This window comes from Camellia sinensis, chromosome 11 (genome assembly GCF_055761805.1).
Source record: "Camellia sinensis isolate YWXY chromosome 11, ASM5576180v1, whole genome shotgun sequence".
In the NCBI taxonomy this organism is placed as follows: domain Eukaryota; kingdom Viridiplantae; phylum Streptophyta; class Magnoliopsida; order Ericales; family Theaceae; genus Camellia; species Camellia sinensis.
Window position 1 is genome coordinate 140940982 of NC_138971.1, and position 21395 is coordinate 140962376.

Genomic DNA, 21395 nt, shown 5'->3' on the forward strand with positions numbered 1-21395 from the left:
AAGAAACTTTCAAACTTGGATTTTTCGTCGACTAGAATTTCAGGTAATATTCCTACTTGGTTTTGGAACTTATCTTCTGGAATTCATTATTTAAATCTCTCTCACAACCAAATCCATGGTGAGATTTCATATATTCCAAAATGTGATGACCATTCATACCCAAGACCTATGGTGTACTTAAGTTCCAACCAATTTAGTGGTCCATTGCCTACTATCTCTCCATGTCTAAGTGAGCTAGATCTTTCCAACAATTCATTTTCAGGAGATATGGCTCACTTCTTGTGTGGTAGATCGAATGAAACAAGTCAATTGAGGATTCTTATCCTTAGAGAAAATCTTTTGTCAGGAGAAATTCCTGATTGTTGGATGAATTGGCAATCAATAGAAGTCATTAATCTTAGAAACAACAATCTGAAGGGGAGTATTCCAAGTTCCATAAGCTTTTTAAGTAGCCTGATCTCATTGCAAGTGCGCAGCAATAGTCTATCAGGAGAATTTCCTCCATCTCTACAAAATTGTACAAAGTTATTGATAATAGACCTTGGCGTGAATGAGTTTGTTGGAAGCATACCAGCATGGATTGGGAAAAGTCTTTTTGACTTGAAGGTTCTTAACCTTCGTTCAAACAGGTTTATTGGTGAAATTTCTTCCAAACTCTGTCACCTAACCTCTCTTCAAATCTTAGACTTGGCAGATAATAAATTGACTGGAACCATACCATGGTGTGTCAACAATTTCACCTTCATGGCCACAGTAAAAAACTCAAATAACTGGTATTGGAATTCTTATTCTTATTATGATGGGGAGATCATAGAGACTGAATTTGTGGTGACAAAAGCAAATGAGTATCTGTATAGCACTATTCTCCAATTTTTAACTAGTTTGGACCTTTCAAGCAACAATTTATCCGGGGAGATTCCTGATGAACTATCAAGTTTGTTGAGCTTGATATCAGTGAATCTATCTCGAAATCACTTGATAGGAATGATCCCCAAGAAGATCGGGAACATGAAGTCATTGAATTCTATTGATCTCTCAAGAAACCAACTCTCAGGGAAAGTCCCTTCGAGCATGCCAAATTTGAATTTCGTAGGTTATCTTGATATATCTTATAATAACTTGTCAGGTGAAATTCCAACAAGCACCCAACTCCAGAGCTTTGATGCTTCTAGCTTTGTTGGCAACAAACTCTGTGGACGTCCACTCACACAGAAATGTAGTGCGGATGGTGAACCAGTCAACAATGGAGGAAACGAGATAGACAAAAGAGAACCTAAAGTGGATTGGTTTTATCTATGCATGGCATTAGGATTTGTAATGGGTTTTTGGGGTGTCTGTGTTCCTTTGTTGCTCTTCAAGTCATGGAGGTATGCCTATTTTCAGTTTCTAGACTTAATGTGGGATAAACTTTGTGTTGTGTGTGGATGTCGGTAAGCCCAAGATTACGAGCAAGGATCCTCTAGAGTGATTTTTCCCTAGAATTTCCTAGAGTGCTACATTGTGTGGTTGAGATTTACTGGCAAATCACATCAATTTTTCTGATGTGACTTGCCAATAAATCTCAACCACACAATGTAGTACTCTAGGAAACTTTAGAAAAATTTCACTCTAGAGGATCCTTGGTGCAAGATTACGTCAAATGTTGTGCTTAGCATTAATTGTTTTGTTTTTTGTTTTTGTTTTTATTTTTGTTTTGTTTTATTTTTGTGTGCAAATTAGATTGCGGTTTATGTATTTTACTTATTGTGTTAATTTGGTTTATATAATTTTAATTGTATCAATTTTATCACTTAATTTTTTTATTTTGTATTAATTTGATTAAATTAATAATAATTGTTAAAAAATAAAAATTTATTTAAAAGAAAATTGACCATTTGAAATTAATCATTAGGCACTTAATTTCTTTGAGTAGATTGAATCAACCTTTTATATCCCATAATTTCAGTTTAATAGCTAAAACAAACAGTTCTCGCAATTCATATAACATAGTGGGACCTATTATAAAATATATAGTATCACTTTAATCATTTTACTTATATTTTATATAATTAGTTCTACGATTGATTCTGTGTGCATAGTGGGGAAAAAATGATAAAAATCTAATGTAAATGAATAAATTACACTTCAACCCCTTTAAGTTTTAAGGTTTAAATTCTACCTTAGCCCTTAACATTTGAAGTTTTTCTCAATTTATGCCTAAAACAAACTTACGTTCAATTTTTAATGGAAAATGCTATGTTGATAGTCACGTGGCACCATATGGATTGAGTTCAAATTACAAGAAGGTAAAATGAATTTTGTCCGATAAGTTATCGAGTTTAGTTAAGTTTTCAAAACTTTTTTTTTTTTTTTGAATAATTAGAAACAAATTTGACAAAAATAAATCAAAAAAATTATATTTTTGAATTTTTAAAAAGTATTCCAGCCCAAAAAGAGAGCCATATGAAAATAATAATTATTTTTTTCACCATTATTTTCTTTTAATTTTTCAAAAAACAAATTACAAAAACTAAACCAAATAAATAGGTGTTTAGCATTTCCAATGGTGATAATTATTTTGGCATTGACAAAGTTATAATTTGGCCTGTTAAGAGCATCCGCATCAGGATCACCAAAATAACAAAAAACTAAAATATAGCTAATAAATCATCAAATGCTCCCTCCATCAGCCTCAACAATTTTTTTCTAAATTAACATTTTCTTAGATTTGCTACAGTACCTCAACAACTTTGTTGAGACACTGTTCATTCGTTATATGATTTTTTATTATATTTTTTGTAGAAAAATTGAGCCAAAAACTGTAAATCGATCGTCCACCCGAATGTCCCCCCGGACATCCCACAGAATGTCCATGAGTTGCCTGTAGCAAAGAAGGAAAAATGCCGAAAATTAGCTTAACCGGTCAACCTGCTGGTTGACCGGTCAACAATAATTTTTTTTTTTGGATTTTTTAAGAATTGTTTGGGTAACACCTCATCAATTTAATAAAAAAAGAAAGAATAACAAATACAACAACAAATTAATATTTTAATAAGATTGACTTAAAATAGAGAGTTTGATGCAGTGAATACTAAAAAGCTGATTTGTTAAAATAGAAAAAGTGAATTTAGGTTAAATTAGCTTAAAAATTTGAAGAGCTTGATGCGGATAGAGTGGCAAAATGTCAAATTATAACAATGGTGTCACAATAGTGATATGCCATTTTGGAACAATGCCAACCAATTTTTCTTTTCTTTTCTTTTTTTAGGTGGCGTTTAGATTTTAGGTTTTTTGAGTGTTTTGTTGTTATTGTTGTTGGTTTTTTTTTTTTTTTTTTGGTCTTCTGTAACCTTTTTTTTAAAAAAAAAATTCAAAATAAATTATATGGTTACATTTTACATGAGACAAATGAAGTGCTCGTTTGGCATGAAGGCTTTTTGACTAAAATAGCCACAAAAAAACAAAATAGGCTTAAAAGTCAATAAGACAAAATGTCATATCTAAACTATAATCATTTCATTTTTTTCTCTTACAAAAGTCAAAAAAACTAAAAAATCTATCTCAAATGAGACTTTTTAGCCCATGCTAAAATTGTCAAAAAAACCAACCTATATCCCCAATGAAGAACACTTGGTGACTTTTTGTTGATTTCTTTTTCGCCTTTCCACTTGACTAAACAGATCAAAAAAGGAAAAATATATATATATATATATAATTTTTTTTGAAAAAGAGCACTAAAGACCCCCAAAAAAAAAAAAAAATACATTTTTTTGACTTTTAATTTTTTTTTTTTTTTTCTGTGTGTATGATGGTATTGCTAGAAAACTATTGAAATGAGATGGAAAAAAGAGATTGCATTTGCGTTGATGACGTGGAAGATTTGGTAATGCAAAAAATTGTGTCAAATTTGGCAACAATTTTGGCATTGCTATAATTTAACACATGCTATAACAATTGCAACTCATGCCAAATTTTGAATATAGTAACTCCAGTTGCTAGCCACTAGAGTCACTATTAGGTGTATATAATACAGTGTGCGATAATATACAAGTGGCTTTGTTTGGGAAGTGAGTTAACTTTTTGACCTTTTTTTGATTATTTTAGCCGGGGTAAAAAGTTTGGTTTGGAAAGAACTTTTGGCTTTTTTAGATTTTTTGACTTTTTTGTGAGAGAAAGAATGTAATAATTATGGGTTGAATGTGATGTTTTGTCTTATTAGATTCAAAAACGTATTTTGTTTTTTGTAGCTATTTTAACCTAAAAAACTCCAAATCTCTCTTCCCAAACGGAACTAAAATAAAATAAAAAGGAGCAAAGTGTGACGGTGGAAGTAGAGAGGCGGTGAATGCTGAGGGAGAGGGGAGGTTGATGAAGCAATGAAAGTTTGGAGTTAATTTGAAGAGGAGAAATAAAATTTTTATTTTAAGATTTTAGGATTTGAGTTTTGGGTATTGAGAGTAAATTGCGAAAAATTAAAAATATTAAGAGTTAAAATGAGAAAAATAAATTTAAGGATTAAAGTGAAAAACTGTGAAACGAACAACGGTATAAAATTTAAGAAATAAAATGAAAAATTATGAAATTTAATACGGCAAAGTGTATTTTATCTATTTTGCTATGTAGTGCCTCATGACATTTTTTATAAAAAAAAAAATTGGATGAAAGTTAGTTTTACATATAAAAAATAAAAAAGCTATAAATGTTAGGGATTAAAGTGAAAAAAATATTTTAAAAGCCAAAAAAAAAAATTACAAACAAAAATCTCAAAGTTTCTTCTAATAAAATAAAACATAAATTTTTAATTGTTTTCAATTTAAACTCTATTCTTTAAAAAATAAAATAAAATAAATAAATAAATCTAAACCACCACCCTATCCTATCTCAGTTTGATAAAATTGAAGGAAAAAAATGATATTTTAATCATTGAACTTTTTGTTGAATTTAATGGGTTTTTTTTTTTTGGTAAATTGTACTTAATAAAAATAGATAAATATTTTAAATTATTTTAATACCTTAAATTTGATAAAATATTTAGTGGAAATTACTTTAAAACCTAAGGAATTAATGATTCATCTACCCAATAGATTCAGTAAATCGAGTGGTCCTAAAGGGCTACTACCCCTTGAGTTAAGCAAAGGATATGACTTGTTTTCAGTTGTGAGTTGAATTATTTGACTGGTAAAAATCATTAAACGAAAAAATCTTACTACTAAGAGTTTATAAAAATATGATCTAGTTAAAATAAACATCTTATGTTTAATAACTCTTACCGACCATAATATTCCTTTTAATAACTTGTACCTGTCGGATACCTTTACTGTTTAATTCAATGGAAATTTCAACTCGAAAAAACCATTCCTAACCAAAATATATATAAAAAAATAAAAATAAAGTGTGGCTTGGGTGCTGTTCGTAATCGAATTGGATTGTGTTATTAGGTCCCGTATCTGAACTGTTTGATATGTAGAATTTATTGAGTATTTCATCTCTATAAAAAATTGTATTAATTAAATATTGATAGACACTTTATTAAATCATATTTTTGTCAATATTTACTATAATTTTAAAAAAAAAAATTTGTTAATAAAAATGAATAAACATCAATACCGAATCAACATAATTTTCTACGACGAAACGGTTATTAACATGAACGCCATGATGAGTTCACAGATACAGTCTAATCCGAAACCAAAACAAGCGAGGAGAAAAACCCCGACCAGAGATAGACAGACAGACAGAGTCCAATAATGACCGCACAACCAGAAGAACCAGACCCACACAACCAACCCACAACCGTAGAACAGAGGGGGCTTTTCCCTAATTAAGCTAAAAAACCAAGCTATTTCCCAAACTAGGCCTAGTTTTAACGAATTTCTCAAAATAAGCTGAAACGTGATTAGAAATCACGCTTTCACCGTTTTTGTAACCCAACCGCAGAAAATTTGTAAAATCATAGAAGCGTGGTTACCAACTACGCTTCTAATTAAGAAAGCGTAGTTACAAACCATACTTTTAAGGAAATTTGATTTATAAATAAAGCGTTGTTTCTAACCACGCTTTTAAATAAATTTTTTTTTCCAAAAAGCGTGATTTGTAACCACATTTTCTTAATTAAGCTGTGTTGTAAAGAAAACATGGTTAGAAACTACGCTTTCAATAATAGCCCAAACAACATCATGCACTCACGCAAACACACACACACACACACTCTCTCTCTCTCTCTCTCTCTCTCTCTCTCTCTCTCTCTCTCTCTCTCTCACACACATACACACTCACACACGCACACATCAAACATATATAATTTTTAATATATATAAATTTTATTTTATAAAATTGAAATCAATATTAAATATACATAATAATAATTTGTAATAGCAAATAATAATCAATTATATAAGATGATTACTTATTTATTTTAATTCTTAAAAAAAAATTATTTTTATTTTAAGGTTTAAGATTTAGGGTTTAATTCTTAAATTTTTTTATTTCCTGTCTGGTAACCATTCCGTTTTCAGTTTATATTTACAAAAATTTTAAAAACTGTCATAAAAACTTATTTGATAATTTTTTTTTTGTTCATAAATAGTTGTCTCAATTTATAAATTTGAGAAAAAAAACGTAAACTCAAAAAATGGGTTTACGTTTTTAGTTTTCAATTTTTTTTCAAATAATTTTTTTTTTTCAAACAATTTATTTTTCAATTAATTTTTTTTCATTTTTTTTCAAATATATATTTTTTCAATTAAATTTTTTTCAATTGTCTTTTAGGGAAATTTGATTGGAAAAAAAATTGAAAAAAATTTAATTGGAAAAAAAATTAATTGAAAAAAAAAAGATATTTGAAAAAAAAATAATTGAAAAAAATAATTTGAAAAAACTGAAAAAAAAATTAATTAAAAAAATAATTGAAAAAAAAATTATTTGACAATAAATTATTTGAAAAAAAAATTGAAAACTAAAAACATAAACTCATTTTTTGAGTTTACGTTTTTTTCTCAAATTTATAAACTAAGACAACCATTTATAAACCAAAAAAAATTATCAAACAAGTTGTATGACAGTTTTTAAAATTTTTGTAAATATAAATTAAAAACTGAAAGCAGAATGATTACCAAACGGGAAATAAAAAAAAATTAAGAATTAAACCCTAAATCTTAAACCTGAAAAGAAAAAAAAATTAAGAATTAAAATAAATAAGTAATTATTTTATATAATTAATTATTATTTGTTATTACAAATTATTATTATATATATTTAATATTGATTTCAATTTTATAAAATAAAATTTATATATATTAAAAATTATATATGTTTAATGTAAGTGTGAGCGTGTGTGAATGATGCGTGTGTGTGTGAGAGAGAGAGAGAGAGTGTGTGTGTGTGTTTGTGAGTGCGTGATGTTGTTAAATCTATTATTGAAAGCGTGATTTCTAATTCACGCTTTCTTTACAACATAGCTTAATTAAAAAAGCGTGGTTAGAAATCACATTTTTTGAAAGAAAAAAAAAATTATTTAAAAGCGTAGTTAAAAGCAACGCTTTATTTATAAATCAAATTTCTTTAAAAACGTTATTTGCAAATTTTACAAATTTTTTATTTGCAAATTTTACAAATTTTTTACAATTGAGTTATAAAAACAGTGAAAACGTGATTTCTAATCATGTTTTAACTTATTTTGAGAAATTCGTCAAAATTAGACGTTATTAGTTTGAGAAATAGGAAAAGCCCCTGGAACAGAGACCTCCGTCAGATTTCTCAGCCTCATTCCAAAATCATCAACATCCTTGCTCTCAACTCTCCAATCTCAGAACAGAGGCCTCCGTCTCAAGCTTCTCGAATCGGAGCACCGTCTGAGTCAGGTCCACTCACGGCGGAGAGAGGACTCCAAGGCCAACGCCCGGGTGGTGGAGATCTTCGCCAGCCACCGCCACTACTGGCAGGAGGAGGAGAAGTGCCTCCTCCGTCAGATTGATTCCGGCGAGGAGGAAATCACGCGCCTCCGTGCGACGGTGGAGGAGCTCGAGAAGTCCGAGGCTGAGATGAGGCAAAATGTTGAAGAACTCAGGAGAGTTAATGAGGAGAGGAATCATGAAATGTTGAATTTCATGGCGGCGAGGTCGGAGTTTGAGGAATTTTCCGATTGTGGCGGTAGAGGAGAGTGTTTGTAAAATAAATTGATGTATATTATTGATTTGTATTGATTGATATTTAGATTGTGTATATTATAAGGAGTTATATAGGAGAGGATTTGGGAGTAGGTGAAGGTGGTAGTGGAGGTGGTAGGTGGAGTGGGTGTAGTGAAGGTGGTAGGTGGAGTGAGTGGTAGTGGAGGTGGTAGGTGGGTGGTAGTTTACATTTTACAATTTACATTTTACATTAACAGCCCCCCTCAAACTCAAGGAGGATAAGTTTGGAGAGAGTAACAAAACAGAAAAATAAGCTGACAATTAAAAATGGGATAGGAGTCACTGTATGGTCGTGTCGGACCGTTGTAGCAGACAGTTTACGGGGTCATGTCGGACCGTTGTAGCAGACACTGTGTGGTCGTGTCAGACGATAGGGAAGACAGTTTATGGGGTCATGTCGGACCGTTGTAGAAGACAGTTTATGGGGTCATGTCGGACCGGTGTAGAAGACAGTTTACGGGGTCATGTCGGACCGTTGTAGCAGACACTGTGTGGTCGTGTCAGACCGTTGTTGTAGAAGCTAACCGGAATAAATGTCGGGACAGTTTACGGGGTCATGTCGGACCGTTGTAGAAGCTGACCGGAATCAATGTCGGGACAGTTTATGGGGTCATGTCGGACCGTTGTAGAAGCTGACCGGAATCAATGTCGGGACAGTTTATGGGGTCATGTCGGACCGTTGTAGAAGACAGTTTATGGGGTCATGTCGGACCGGTGTAGAAGACAGTTTATGGGGTCATGTCGGACCGATGTAGCAGACAGTTTATGGGGTCATGTCGGACCGCTTGTAGAAGACACTGTGTGGTCGTGTCAGACCGTTGTAGAAGATTGTGGTGGTGCACCAAGGGGGTGACTTAGGGAGTGCGCCTTGAGCGACTTATACATGATACTGTGTATAACCCCCCCTCAAACTCAAATAGGTGTGAAGATAGAAACCTATTTGAGGTTGAAACAAAGGGATTGATAAAGCTGACCGGTGTAGAAGACACTGTATGAGTGTGTAGATAGGCTGCCCAAAAAATAGACATGGAGATATATATCGAGCCCTCAAAAGTCGTGCCCTCAAAAGGTGTGCCCAATCTGTCAAAAGGCGTGCCAGATATGATGGCGAGGCACGTGAGTGCCTTGGCTGGCGCGCTCGTTTGTCGTCTGGCGTCAAGTGGCGCGCGATACGCGTGGCTGCCTCGGCTATTTAACCAAGACGGAGGCTGAGGCCGAGGCAGAGGCAAAAAACCTGCGAAATCCTCTGAAAAACTCTTCGTTGTGCTGAGAGATAGAGTCTGTAACATTCTGTTGCGAGAGATATTCTGTAACACTCTGTTGCCCAGAAAATGGCTTCGTCTTCCCGCGGGCTGCTCACCCTCTTTCCCGACCTCAACGAGTCAACAAGAGAGAGAACTGGTGCGGTGGCACTGGAACCTCAACCAAGCACCCCGGAGTTTGCTCCGTTAAACTTTCCGATGCGGTCTGTGGAGCAAAAAATGGCAGTGCAGTCGGATGTGGAGGCCAATCAGTATACTTTGAAGTCATGTGTGGAAACCATGACTGCAGTTACAAATTTGTCGAACCGGCTGCAGAGTAGGACAAATGAGGTGCAGCAGTTAAACGCCCAACTGGCTCTGCTCCAACGCATGTATAAGGATGCGCGAGCAGAGATAAGTGTGCTAAAGGCGGAAAACAAGGAGCTGAAGCAGAAGGCCACCGTGATGTTCCGATTTGGAGGGCCGCCATATGCTGTAGTGGAGGAGCAGGGAGTAGTGATCATGCCCAGTGGAGTGGGTGACACGGAGGCAACACCGTCAAGGGTCGCCCAGGACGGAGGCAAGAAGAAAAGACCGTCGGCAGAGTAGAGAAGGGATAAGTAAAAAAGGCCGGCCGGTGGTGGGTGTTGGGGGGTGATGTTTGTTTGTTTGTTTTTTTTTTTTTTTTTTTTTGTGGTGTAAAAATGTGATCGGGGTTAATCCCGGAGATGAATAAAATATGTGTGGTGTGCAAATTTGTTAAATGTGTGTTTGTTTGGTTGTTTGTTTTTTTTTTTTTTTTTTTTTGGTTGGGAATTTGAAAGAGATTACAAGTGTTGTGGAAAAAAAATAAATAAAGAAAAAAAAATGATTTTGAAATCAAACGGAGAAGAGAGAGGGGACAAGCGCATGTGATAAAGGGGAGAGAGAGGGTGTTGGGTTTGTAGAGGAGCATGTTTTGGGTGAAAAAAAAAATAAAAAAATAAAAAATAAAAAGGTGATGGATGTGCAAAAGGTGTTGGAGGGATGGGTTGGAAAGTAAGCATATCGGGGATGGACTTGAGTAGAGAGAGATGATTTTGAAAGAGATGAAAAGAGATGTATATATATATATATAAAATAAAGAAAGTGGGGAACAAGGAGTAAAAAAAAAAAAAAAGGGTTGGGCGGTGGATGCAAAGTGAGGAGAGAGAGTGGGTGTAAAGTGTTGTTATTCTTTAAAACCATTTGTTATCTCTATTGTGATCTGCATCCATTAAATATTCATTGTGGAGAAAACAAAGTGAGTGTGTTTGCTGTGAGTGCCGTATGACAAGAACATGTTAGCAGAGGGCCAAACTTCTGGAGGAGCCAATGGAGACGAGGAAGATACCGACTCCGCAAGTTAGCAGAGGGCCGAGCCAAAATGCCGCCTTGAGGGTTCTTGAAGAATTGCAGAGGGTGAAGGATTGCCAATCGAAGCTGAAGATTCTGACACATGCCGTTGAAGCGAGGAGCGGTGGGAACCATTCGAGAGGGCGAAGACCGCGGCGTAGGCGATCAGAGAAATCGGAGTGAGGAGGATAGAGAAGGCGGCGCAGATCGAGATGAGAATCGCGTAGGTGATGCTGAAGTACTTGGAGTGCTTATGGAGGCGGAGGCTGGCGGCGAAGAGGGATGCTGGGCTGTCGAAGACCCCGACAGCGAGGAAGTCGGACCATGGGCGGTGACGAGAGACGGTGTCCGAGACGTTCTGGATTGAACGGGAAATGACGTCATCGCCGGAGATGGGGTCTTCGACAGGGCTTGGTGAATCTCCATTGAAGTAAGCTTGCCCAAACTAATCTCCATGGAAGAACACTCTGTTGTGTGTGTTGTGTATGCATCTGGAGAGAGCCGAGAGGAAGGAGTTGTTTTTCTTGAGTTGTTTTTTTTTTTTTTTTTTTTTTGAGTGGGTATATTGTTGAGACTGTGTGTGATGGAAGTAAGCTTGGGATTGAGCCATACTCTTTGGAGGTGTTGAAAAACTCCAGCGGGCAGCGAAGGCATGGTTGCCGGCCGGCTGTCCGCCGGAAAGAAAGGAATACAGGCCTAAATCTTATAGCTCTGATACCATGTAAAATAAATTGATGTATATTATTGATTTGTATTGATTGATATTTATATTGTGTATATTACAAGGAGTTATATAGGAGAGGATTTGGGAGTAGGTGAAGGTGGTAGTGGAGGTGGTAGGTGGAGTGGGTGGTAGTGGAGGTGGTAGGTGGAGTGAGTGGTAGTGGAGGTGGTAGGTGGGTGGTAGTTTACATTTTACAATTTACATTTTACATTAACAGTTCGGAGTCAGCGAGGTTTGGGGAGGTTAGGGTTTTGGAGAAGTGTTTTTTGGAGAGAGAGATGAAATGGGTGATCTGTATGGACGGGGCAATGGGTTTAGTTCTGAGTTTTTGAATTCTGCTTCAAAACTCTTGCAGGTTTGATGATCTTCACACTCTTCTCTTTCTTCTTTTTCTTTTTTTTTCCTTTTGATTGCCTGAATTATTGGTGGAAGTTGCACGTTGATGGATAAATTTGATCTGTTTGGTTGCCAAGAAAAGAAAACAGAAAGAAAGGTAAGAAAAAATGGGTTATGTCTTATAATATCATATGGCTTTTGAATTTCCGAGTTTGAATGCTATCAAATTCTTACATTTGTTTCCTGAGAAACAATCAAATGGGTGATTGATTCTCGAGCCAGAGCAATGTGTTTTTTTTTTTTTTTTTTTTTATAATAGAATGATATGAATAGTTGACGATTGATACGACTCACTTGATAATAATTCTCTCTTCTTTAGGACGTAAGTTCATTTTATTCATCTTTTTAGCAGATCAATTTCTTGTTGATATGCTATTGACATGTTGCAAGAATGTCTCTTTTATGGAAAGTTTGAATGTCCATTGCTTAGGATCATAATTTTTGAAAATCAATGAAGGAGGGTTAATTGGCGGCAAAGTACAAATTGAATTGTTTGTTAATATTATATACCCAAGTCCCCTATTAATTATCTTTGTAATGGAGTGGGTACAGTAGCTTGCAATTTGTCCGATCCTTTGTCTTTTCTCTTGTTAGCCATTTTGTCCTCGTTCACTTATCGATAACTTGGTGATAAATTGATCTTTTTGGTGCCCACTCAGGATTTTGTTTTCTAGCTCTGTTTGAATTTATAAACAACTCTTCAATTCAGTGTTTCTTGTTATTTACCACTGCACTTCAGCATTTGACTGGATCTTCTTCGTGCATCTCTTTCATCCAACTGTAATTGGTATTATAGAAGCCCACCATTTTTCTATTTAAATTAAGTTCTTGTAATGACAAACTACGTAGGAAAAAGTTGGAAGATAATGGTCTACCATCTTCCACTTCCATCACCACTGAAACCCGAATTGCATGTTGGTGAGAGCACCCAACATTGGATTCCTCAATTTTGGTACAGAAAATCGATTTACTTGATAGCTAATCGTCTGAACTCCAGTAAAGTGATGTCACAAAATCACTATCGAGTTAATTTGTGATGTCTATGTCTTTCATGGACTCATCTACCTGTGTGCGGATGACCCCTTTCCTTTTTTCTTTTTTTTTCAGTTTGTCTTTTGTTTCTGTCTTTTTTTTTTTTTTTTTCTTTTTGAGGTATAAAACATGGTGTCTTTTGCACTTGCTGAAGGCATATCTATGTTCCATATTTGCCAAATTGCCATATGGCTCTTCTACTAGAACTTGTCCTTTTGGAAGAGGATGAGTTGGTGTGAAGCATGTGAACCTGTTGGCCTCTGAACTCAATTTCCACCTATTAGAAATCATTCTATAGTTTCTCTGACATAATTGTTTAAAAAAAAAAAAAAAATACTGTTTCATCAAGTAAAGAGTGATGAATTGAATGGTAATGATGATTTACTTTTTACATTCAAATTTGCTTGCTAGGCACCGTTAACCTTTTCCCTGACCCTTTTCTTCATTTTAGATTACCAACTTGGTGGATTGTTTAATTTTGGCACTTTCAAAGGGACATCCAGATTGCTAAAGAGCACTTTAGTGGGTTTCCCATGTATGTTGATTGCCCGTGTTCTTTTTTTTTTTTTTGGTGTGTGTGTGTGTTGCAGGATGTACAGTATGAATCTGTTGAATCATTGTGCCATTTGAAGCATTTTGTATCGAGGTAAATTCTAACAGTCTTCTTAAAAATCTTTACGAAATCATATAATGTCGACATACTGTAACTAATTAAACAGCAACAAATGTTTGTTGTTTCAGAAGGGAGTCCCCATGGAAGGTGGATGGTGAGTCAACAGGTGTCTCCTCTAAACTAGAGTTACTTGAGCATGAACTGATGAAATTGGAAAGAATTGGTAAAGGTGATCAATCAAAGGTACCACCATAACAGGTGAGAAAAAAAGCAAAGAGATATCAAGCTCTTTCACGGAAGATTGATGATCTATGCAAAAGAGTGGTAATGCATAACAAGTTAACAGCCTCTTTTTTTGCAGCTTTATGCTTTTATATAATGTATTTCATCCTCAAGTAGTTTAGGAACCTTATCATTTTACTTCACTATATCACAACATAAAACTTTTTTGTCAAATGCGACAGTAGCTATAATATGTGATGTGACAGGCTGTCAAAGTAGGCCGGTTAACACCCATAATTTTAAGAAAGAACCTTGCTCCATGAGCACTAAATAACTTCTCTAGTAGAAAATTTATTTGAAATAGAAGTTAGATGTTAGCAATTCTTCAATGATCCCAGAAACTACATTAATCCACAAAATGTGTTAGGATCAAATATTTGAAAATGTAAGTTGTCTAATTTGCACAACCCTTGGCTGTTTATCCAGTAGACATAATTCATGGTCGGTTGATGGAAGACCAGGGTGAAAATTCTGGGATTGAGGTTGGGATGGGTATATTAATTGAAGTTTGAACTGTAGTTGCAGGATTCGTGCAACCAGGTGACGAATCTTCGTAAGAAGCGCGATTCCGCGTTTCTTAAAAAGAAACATGTAAGAATCGCGTTTCTGCAGAGAGAGAAACGCGATCCAGTCTAAGATGGGATCGTTGGTGGAAAAGAAAAGCAAAACAGAGAGATACACCCAACCATGCTGAATACGCAGCGAGAAATCCTAACTCGAATACAGAGAGATAAAAACCCTAACTAATTGAATATATATATATATATAGAGAGAGAGAGAGAGAGAGAGAAATAGAAGAGAAAGGGTGAAGAAGAACCTATTGAAGCCCTAATCTGTTATTCTTCTTCGTTCTTTATTTTTCGTCTTCTTCTGTTCATCTCTATCCATGAGTCTGCGCGATCGTCTCTCTTTCGCTTTCGACTTTGTCTCTCGCTTGTGTTGAACTCATCGACTCTGCGCGATGGTCTCTCTCTCTTCTTTCTGAGCAATCGTCTCTCTCTCTCTCTCCTCTCTCTCTCTCCTCTGTTCTATTCGTTTGATGTCCCTAATTCCTTATTTTATATATATATATATATATTAACGAAAAAAAACCCTTTTTTTTTCCTTTCCTCTTTTTCTTTTTTTTCTATTTTTTTGAATATTCTTATTTTCTCAACTTAAACATACATAAAATAAAAAAAAAATTTTGTAAGAAAAAAATTATTTGTAAATAAAATTTGATATTAAAGTAAATAAATAAAATTTAAAAATAAATAAATAATATATATTTTTTAATTTTACATATAATAAATAAAGTTATATATTGTCAAGTCTTTTCATTTGATTAGATGATTAAGAATTAATGATATTTTGTATTAGTGATGAATTTTCTAATGGGATTCTATTACATTTTTGTGTAGCAATGTAAGTCATCAAATTTAATATATTTAAATAAAGCCAGTCCAAAATTTTTGAATTAATTTTGTTTATATATGCATAATATACATATATATATATATATAAGCGCTCCTTGAGGCGCTCCCAACCGAAGAAACTTCTATCGGATCACGCTCCCCCGCTCCTGCTCCCGGTCCAGCCTCCGCCCCCGCTTCGTGCAACTAAGGTTCCTCTGTTTCACTCGTACAATCATCAAGTTGACATAATTCGTGGTGCTTTAGTTTCTGTCTCACTGTCATGGGCATTGTGACCTGTCTATTTTAGTAATATTGGTTTATAATGACGAATGTTAGTGACAATGTTTGTCTTGCTTGATATAGCAAACAAGTGATCCATGTGAACCCACACTGAGCTCGGAGTTTTGAGCACAAAGGCAAACAGAGTTTTTGCTTGAAGCATTTCGTCTCCAGCAGCATGCATCTGAAACTGGACAAAAGCTGATGGCATTGAAAACTGAGACGGGAAAGAGCGATTTTGGGGATGAGCTTGAAGGTCACACCAAACTGACTACACAGCAGTGCTTGGACTCAATTAAAAACAACTTCAAAGAAATCCAGAGGAACTTGGAGATATGGTTGGCTAGAATCATTGGAGATCTTGAAGGGATTCTAGCTAGAGATGGCGCCTCTCGAGTAAGGGAATATTATATATCCAGATATCCTTCTGTTCAATAGAGAAATCATGACTCAACTATGAATCCTGATCTAGCAAATATATGTATTCCTTTTTTAGCGAATTACTAACACAACTGGAGCTTAGAAGGGAAAAAAAAATGTTGTAGAATAGAGACATCAATGAAGAACTCGTGTAAATGTTCTGTTCTAAATAAATTTCGTATGGAAAAAGATGTGTATATCACCGAGTCAAATGATTGAATTAGCGGCCCCCACATGGAGCTCACTGATCCAACATGGTATGATTTGGTGGAAATCTGGCTTATTGGCTGAGAGAAATTTATCTGTACACTTTATATAGTAGCACCCGAACTTGGCCATGGTTATTTGCAATTCCATGAATGTCTTTATTTCATCACTTTCTAATAAAGTTTTTTCAAATAGTTTCTTGTTTTAGCACTTAATCGATACACATACGTATCTCTGTATAAACACTATTAAATAAGTAAAATAAACCCTAAGAGAACTTAGTCCTGAAGCTTAGGGCTTGTAATTGATATCAGTACTTTTGGCCATACATATTTCAGAGTAATTTATGGATACCATTAATGCCGCATCAAAATATAAATGCCACTCTTCTCTTATAGGATTTGGGTATTTGGGTCTTTTTACACCCTTAGAGAAATTTTAGTGTGACATTATGGTATGTTTGGTTTGTGTTTGAGAGATGTGTTTTAGAGATAAAAAGTACGAAAAGTTGTTTGGGTTGGTTTTTTTCAAAAGATGTTTTGGAAAATTATTTTGAGAGAGAGTTTTGGAAAAAGTAATTGATTTGATGCGTGTGAGAGAGAGATTTGTTTGGAAAACTTGTTTGGTTTACAAGTTTTGAGAATTTTTTTTGGGAAAATTTGTTTGGTTTGATTACTTTTTAAAAACTTATTTGTAGAAAAAATTTCCCAAAAATTTTTCAGAAATACAAACCAAACGAACCCGGTTCTGTGAAATATTTCTAGAAAGAAATTGTGCAATCAAACGGCATTCCAAAAGAATCAGCTTGTGAGTTCTAAAATCATGGATTTTAGTTGCATACTTGACCACTTAAAAGAAAAAATAAATAAATAAAAACAAAGTGAAAAAGAGGAGTACAAGCTAGAGCATTTCATCATTTCAATCAAGCAGACAGAGACACAGAAGGAAGACAAAAGATGTTCCAAAAGTCTATATTAAGAATTGTTCCAGAATTTGCCCACATGACTCAGGAATAGCTATGATCCATGTCCACTAAACCCTAATATACCTGATCCACGCACACAGAATTCATAAAGGATACAGTACTAGTAGATAAAACTACAATGTTCATTATTATTATCTTCCATCAATTCTTTTTTTTTTTTTTTTTTTCCACGAACCAAAGTTGTCAAGAAGAAACACAGCAAGTTCTTGAAATCAAGCAGAGGCAGTAGCTTCTTCCAACAACTGTTTCACCTTGGTGATATAATCACTCATTGCTTCATCCTTGGATTTTCCTGCCACGCACGGGTTGAAATTATAGTGAGGAGCCAAATAAACTCAAGCACACAAAAGACCAATGTTTGATCATATTGTGTTTTCATGTTCTTTATTTTCATTTTTTGTGTTTTCAGAAACAAAAACAATGGAATGTTCGAGTGTTTTCGTTGTTGTGGAAAAACAGAATTTGAAGATTTGAAAACATCCCAAAAAGTTGGTTTTCATATAACTTGCCAAACAAGCTTTTCGTATTTTCAGGAAAATAAAAACAGAATACAAGAACACAACCAAACGTAACTTTTGTTCCATAGCTGAATATCTCAACCCAATACCTTCAACAGCCTTCCATGCATCCCACTTTGCCCTGTCCCTCATGTTGAACATACCAGGACGGCCTATAGATCAGATGTAGCAAGCAATTTAAGATTGAATTACAATAAAAAAAAATAAGCAACTAAATCAAACTGTTTTACATTATAGGAAACATATTTAACAGGAGCAAAATACTAACTAGTGTTCACTGGTCCGACAGTGGCTTGCTTGTACAATCCATACAGAATAAGCTTGCTTTCATTGGTAGTACTCTCGGGCAGGGTCTTAGCTTTCTCAGCATACTCCTCAAATTCCTCCTGCAGGGCCCAAAAATGTTTGATATAAATGTTAGTTATCTGAAAAAATTGTAGGAGTTGAAATTCATACCGCTCTCATAAGCGGAGCATTTTTTAATGTATTACGAAGATATAGATACTTAGAAAGAGATCCAAAGATCTAGGGACCAAAAAAAAAGTTGAGAAGGCCAACCACACCAAGAAAATGTTCATTTATAATTACGAAAGGGTGTTGGCATTCCTTAGATATATGCTAAAATTAGTTCCAATCAGCAGGTTTATCGTGTAAGATGCCAAAGGAAATGGCTTGACATAATGTCAAGAATTTGTGGGACTTTAGCCGTGGTTTGGTGTGCAACATCAAAACCATTAAGGAAAAGCATGCCAAGAACACAATATAAACATAAAAACGAAGTCTCTCTCTACCCATGAGTAAAGATTATAAATCTATATGATAAACTAGCAACAAAGTTGATTGCCCCTTCAATGAGTTAAGAATTCAAGGAAAAACTGATAGATCAAAAAAAACTTAAATTGCCTATGTCCACTAAAATATCCATGTACATAATATGCATATGCATCTCTCTCTCTCTCTCTCTCTCTCTCTCTCTCTCTCTCTCTCTCTCTCTCTCTCTAATCAAGAGAAGATCTACAATGAATTAGAATTATTGACCAAACTAAGAACGGATCTATGAAAACCCAAAAACACTCCGTTTGGGAAACCATAAGAAAATTATAGGTAGAGTTTGGTAGAATTTTAGAATTATGATTTGATAATAGAGTTGTGTTTTGAATTTGTGAGTTTTGGAATTATGATTTGAGTGTGTAAAATTTATTTGGTTATGAGTTTTGAAAAGAGTTTTGAATTTAGTGATGTGACATATGATATTTGATTAAAAAACTTACAACTTATAACCAAACACACAACCCAAAATTCTATTCAAAGCTCATAAAAAAAAAAAAATCAATTTCAAAAATATTTTTTATTTAAAATATTAAAAAAAACACAAACACAAACACTATTCCTATTCCGGTCAACTAGCCTGTCAACCGGCCGGACGACGTCACAGAGGAAGACCGGATAGATGTGTTTTCCAAAATGGATATGAAATCAATTTTTGAAAATTATAAACAAACAGAGCACTCAAACCGGGGTGTGTAATCATGTTTGGAAAGTTCTACCAAACACAGCCTATTTTCTCTCAAAATCTCTCTACTTGTGATGATATTCAAAAATTTGAGAGAAAATTGTTTTCCATTTCTTCCCTTTTTGCCCCATTTCTCCACTCTTTAGTAATCAATCCAAACAAGTGATTAGGGCCAAGAAATTTCCATCTCTTTTGGCTTATAAAAAAAAAAAATCCATTTCTTTGCTTTTCTCCCCAAATCACTCAATCCAAACGGTTAAATCGAAAAGAAAAACGAAAAAAGAACCTTTTTTTTTCTAATTAGATAATAAAACTATTTGGATCAGAACCAGAACAATCACTTAGATCTGGACTAATTTCCACTACAATGAACAAAATCTAACAAAAAAACAGAAAAAAAAAATATGGGGCCATTCAATTCCAACTCCAAGCATAAAGCATGCAAATCCAGAATACGACATTCAAAAGAAAAGAAACAGAAACACAGAAATTAATCAAAATCGAGTAAAGAGGAGTGATATAGAACAGTTAAAAATGAAGATACGAAGAGCCTAGAATTGAACAATTTGATTCGATCACGTAAGAGAGAGTATTATAGTAAACTAACCTTCAAACCCATACTCCAAATCTGCTTCGCTCGCTCGATACTACTGTGAGGCGTGTAACAATGTTGTGTGTGGAAACGTATTTATAGTCATAGATTGAGAGACAGAGAGAGAGAGAGAGTGAGTAGAGATTTTAAAATCTGAGTAACGCACAGGATCCTTAGGTTGAAAAATTATTTAAGGTGTGTTTGGTTTGGTTTGGTTTTGAGAGAGTAAAAATTTTTTAAAATTGTTTTGGGAAGGGTGTTTAGAAATTTTTTTAGTTTGTTTAATTGTGTATTTTGAAAGTAGTTTTGGAGTTTGGGAGTTTAGAATAATTTAATATTTTGTTGTAATTAAGTAGATATCTGTAAGAGAAAAAGTGATTAATTGATGTGTAAGAGATAAAAAGTGATTTTAAAAATTATTTAAAAAAAATTACAAATCAAACAAAATTTTTAAAAAAAAATTTTCAAAATCATTCTACAAAGTCAAACCAAACATACCCTTAGTCTCCGCCCATAATTTGCCACCTCAAAACTTATCTGTTAAAATTTAACAATGTACCGTATATGTAGACAGATGGCCAAACATAAAATGAGGCGAGACATAAATGTGTCCTCAGGTATGAGACTCACTCTTTGTGAGGAATAATTATTCAGTGCTTTGTACTTCTTATTAATTATCATGTATTATATTTTTATTGTTCTCTAATCATAAAATAAAAAATTATGAGTCTTATTTTTTTAACTAATTAGAATATTTTGGGACATCATGTGGTTGTGCTTCCGAACCACTAAATAACTTTTTTTTCGTGAGATATTTGTGTCCTGTGAATGTTTGGAATTTGTTTATTTAGTAACTTTTTTACTAATTTATTTTCGTTTTTGGTAACTTTTATTTTTACATTTTTCAAGAAAAATTTATGATTCTAGATTCTATTCAATGAGGTGAATAGAAATTTTTTTTTTTAAAAAAAATTCATGAAAGACAAAAGAATATGTCAAAATAGAATTTTTTTTTTTTTTTTTTACTTATTTTGGCTTTTCAATTTTTTTAAAAAAAATTCCAGAATTTTTTTATTTTTTAGATTGCTCTACACAAGATGAAAAAAAAATAAAAAATTGACATAATTTATGTTTAAAAAAAAAGTCATTAAAATTATATAAATAAAAAATCCAATAAAAAGAGGTCGTTTATTTGGGAGATCCCAAATAGCCCCTTAGTAAGTCCAAGTCAACATGGGATCAAATATATAATAGGACACAACTATTTCATAAGTCCAAGTCCAACTCTATCTCTTATGAGACATTTATATTTAGCATTATTGAAAAAGTCACTTTGCTTGATTCTAATTTTTTGAAAATTAAATTTTTTATTTTTCTTATTTCTTATTTTTAGTGAATTTTTTTAATATTTTAAATAATTTTTTTATTTTTTAAATACACTTAATATAAATACAATTATAAAATATAATATTTGTGAAAAAGTCTTTGAAAAATTAACTAAATACCAAAAATATTAAAAAAGAAATATAAAAAATCAATACATTTTTGTATTCTTTTGTATTTATTGATTTTTTAAAATATTTTTTTATAAATATTTTAGTTTTTAGATACATCTAGGTTAAGTGTATCTAAAAAAAAAAAATTATTTAAAATATTAAAA

General features: G+C 33.6%; 2 protein-coding genes and 1 pseudogene across 4 annotated transcripts; 2 read left to right on the forward strand and 1 right to left on the reverse strand.

The window, feature by feature from the left end:
* The first annotated feature begins 267 nt into the window (after positions 1–267).
* LOC114317966 (receptor-like protein EIX2) lies at positions 268–8147 on the forward strand. The gene is made up of 2 exons (XM_082895441.1): positions 268–1367; positions 7793–8147. Exons 1-2 carry the CDS (start codon positions 268–270, stop codon positions 8145–8147), a joined length of 1455 nt encoding a protein of 484 aa, XP_082751567.1.
* Positions 8148–11885: 3738 nt separating this feature from the next.
* On the forward strand, positions 11886–16117 carry LOC114320924 (uncharacterized; annotated as a pseudogene). The gene is made up of 4 exons (XR_014344688.1): positions 11886–12818; positions 13523–13578; positions 13674–13869; positions 15585–16117. The product of XR_014344688.1 is annotated as an uncharacterized LOC114320924 (transcript).
* Positions 16118–17072: 955 nt separating this feature from the next.
* On the reverse strand, positions 17073–20274 carry LOC114320923 (acyl-CoA-binding protein). 2 transcript variants are annotated; one of them, XM_028268024.2, is made up of 4 exons: positions 19751–20274; positions 17899–18016; positions 17720–17782; positions 17073–17404 (listed from the first exon to the last, which is right to left on the reverse strand). In XM_028268024.2, the coding sequence occupies exons 1-4, from the start codon at positions 19760–19762 to the stop codon at positions 17325–17327; spliced, it is 273 nt and encodes a 90-aa protein (XP_028123825.1). In that variant the 5' UTR covers positions 19763–20274; the 3' UTR covers positions 17073–17324. The 2 variants fall into 2 exon arrangements, with proteins under 2 accessions (XP_028123825.1, XP_028123826.1); XM_028268025.2 differs by having other exon boundaries at positions 17686–17782; positions 19751–19927.
* Between the last annotated feature and the right edge of the window lie 1121 nt (positions 20275–21395).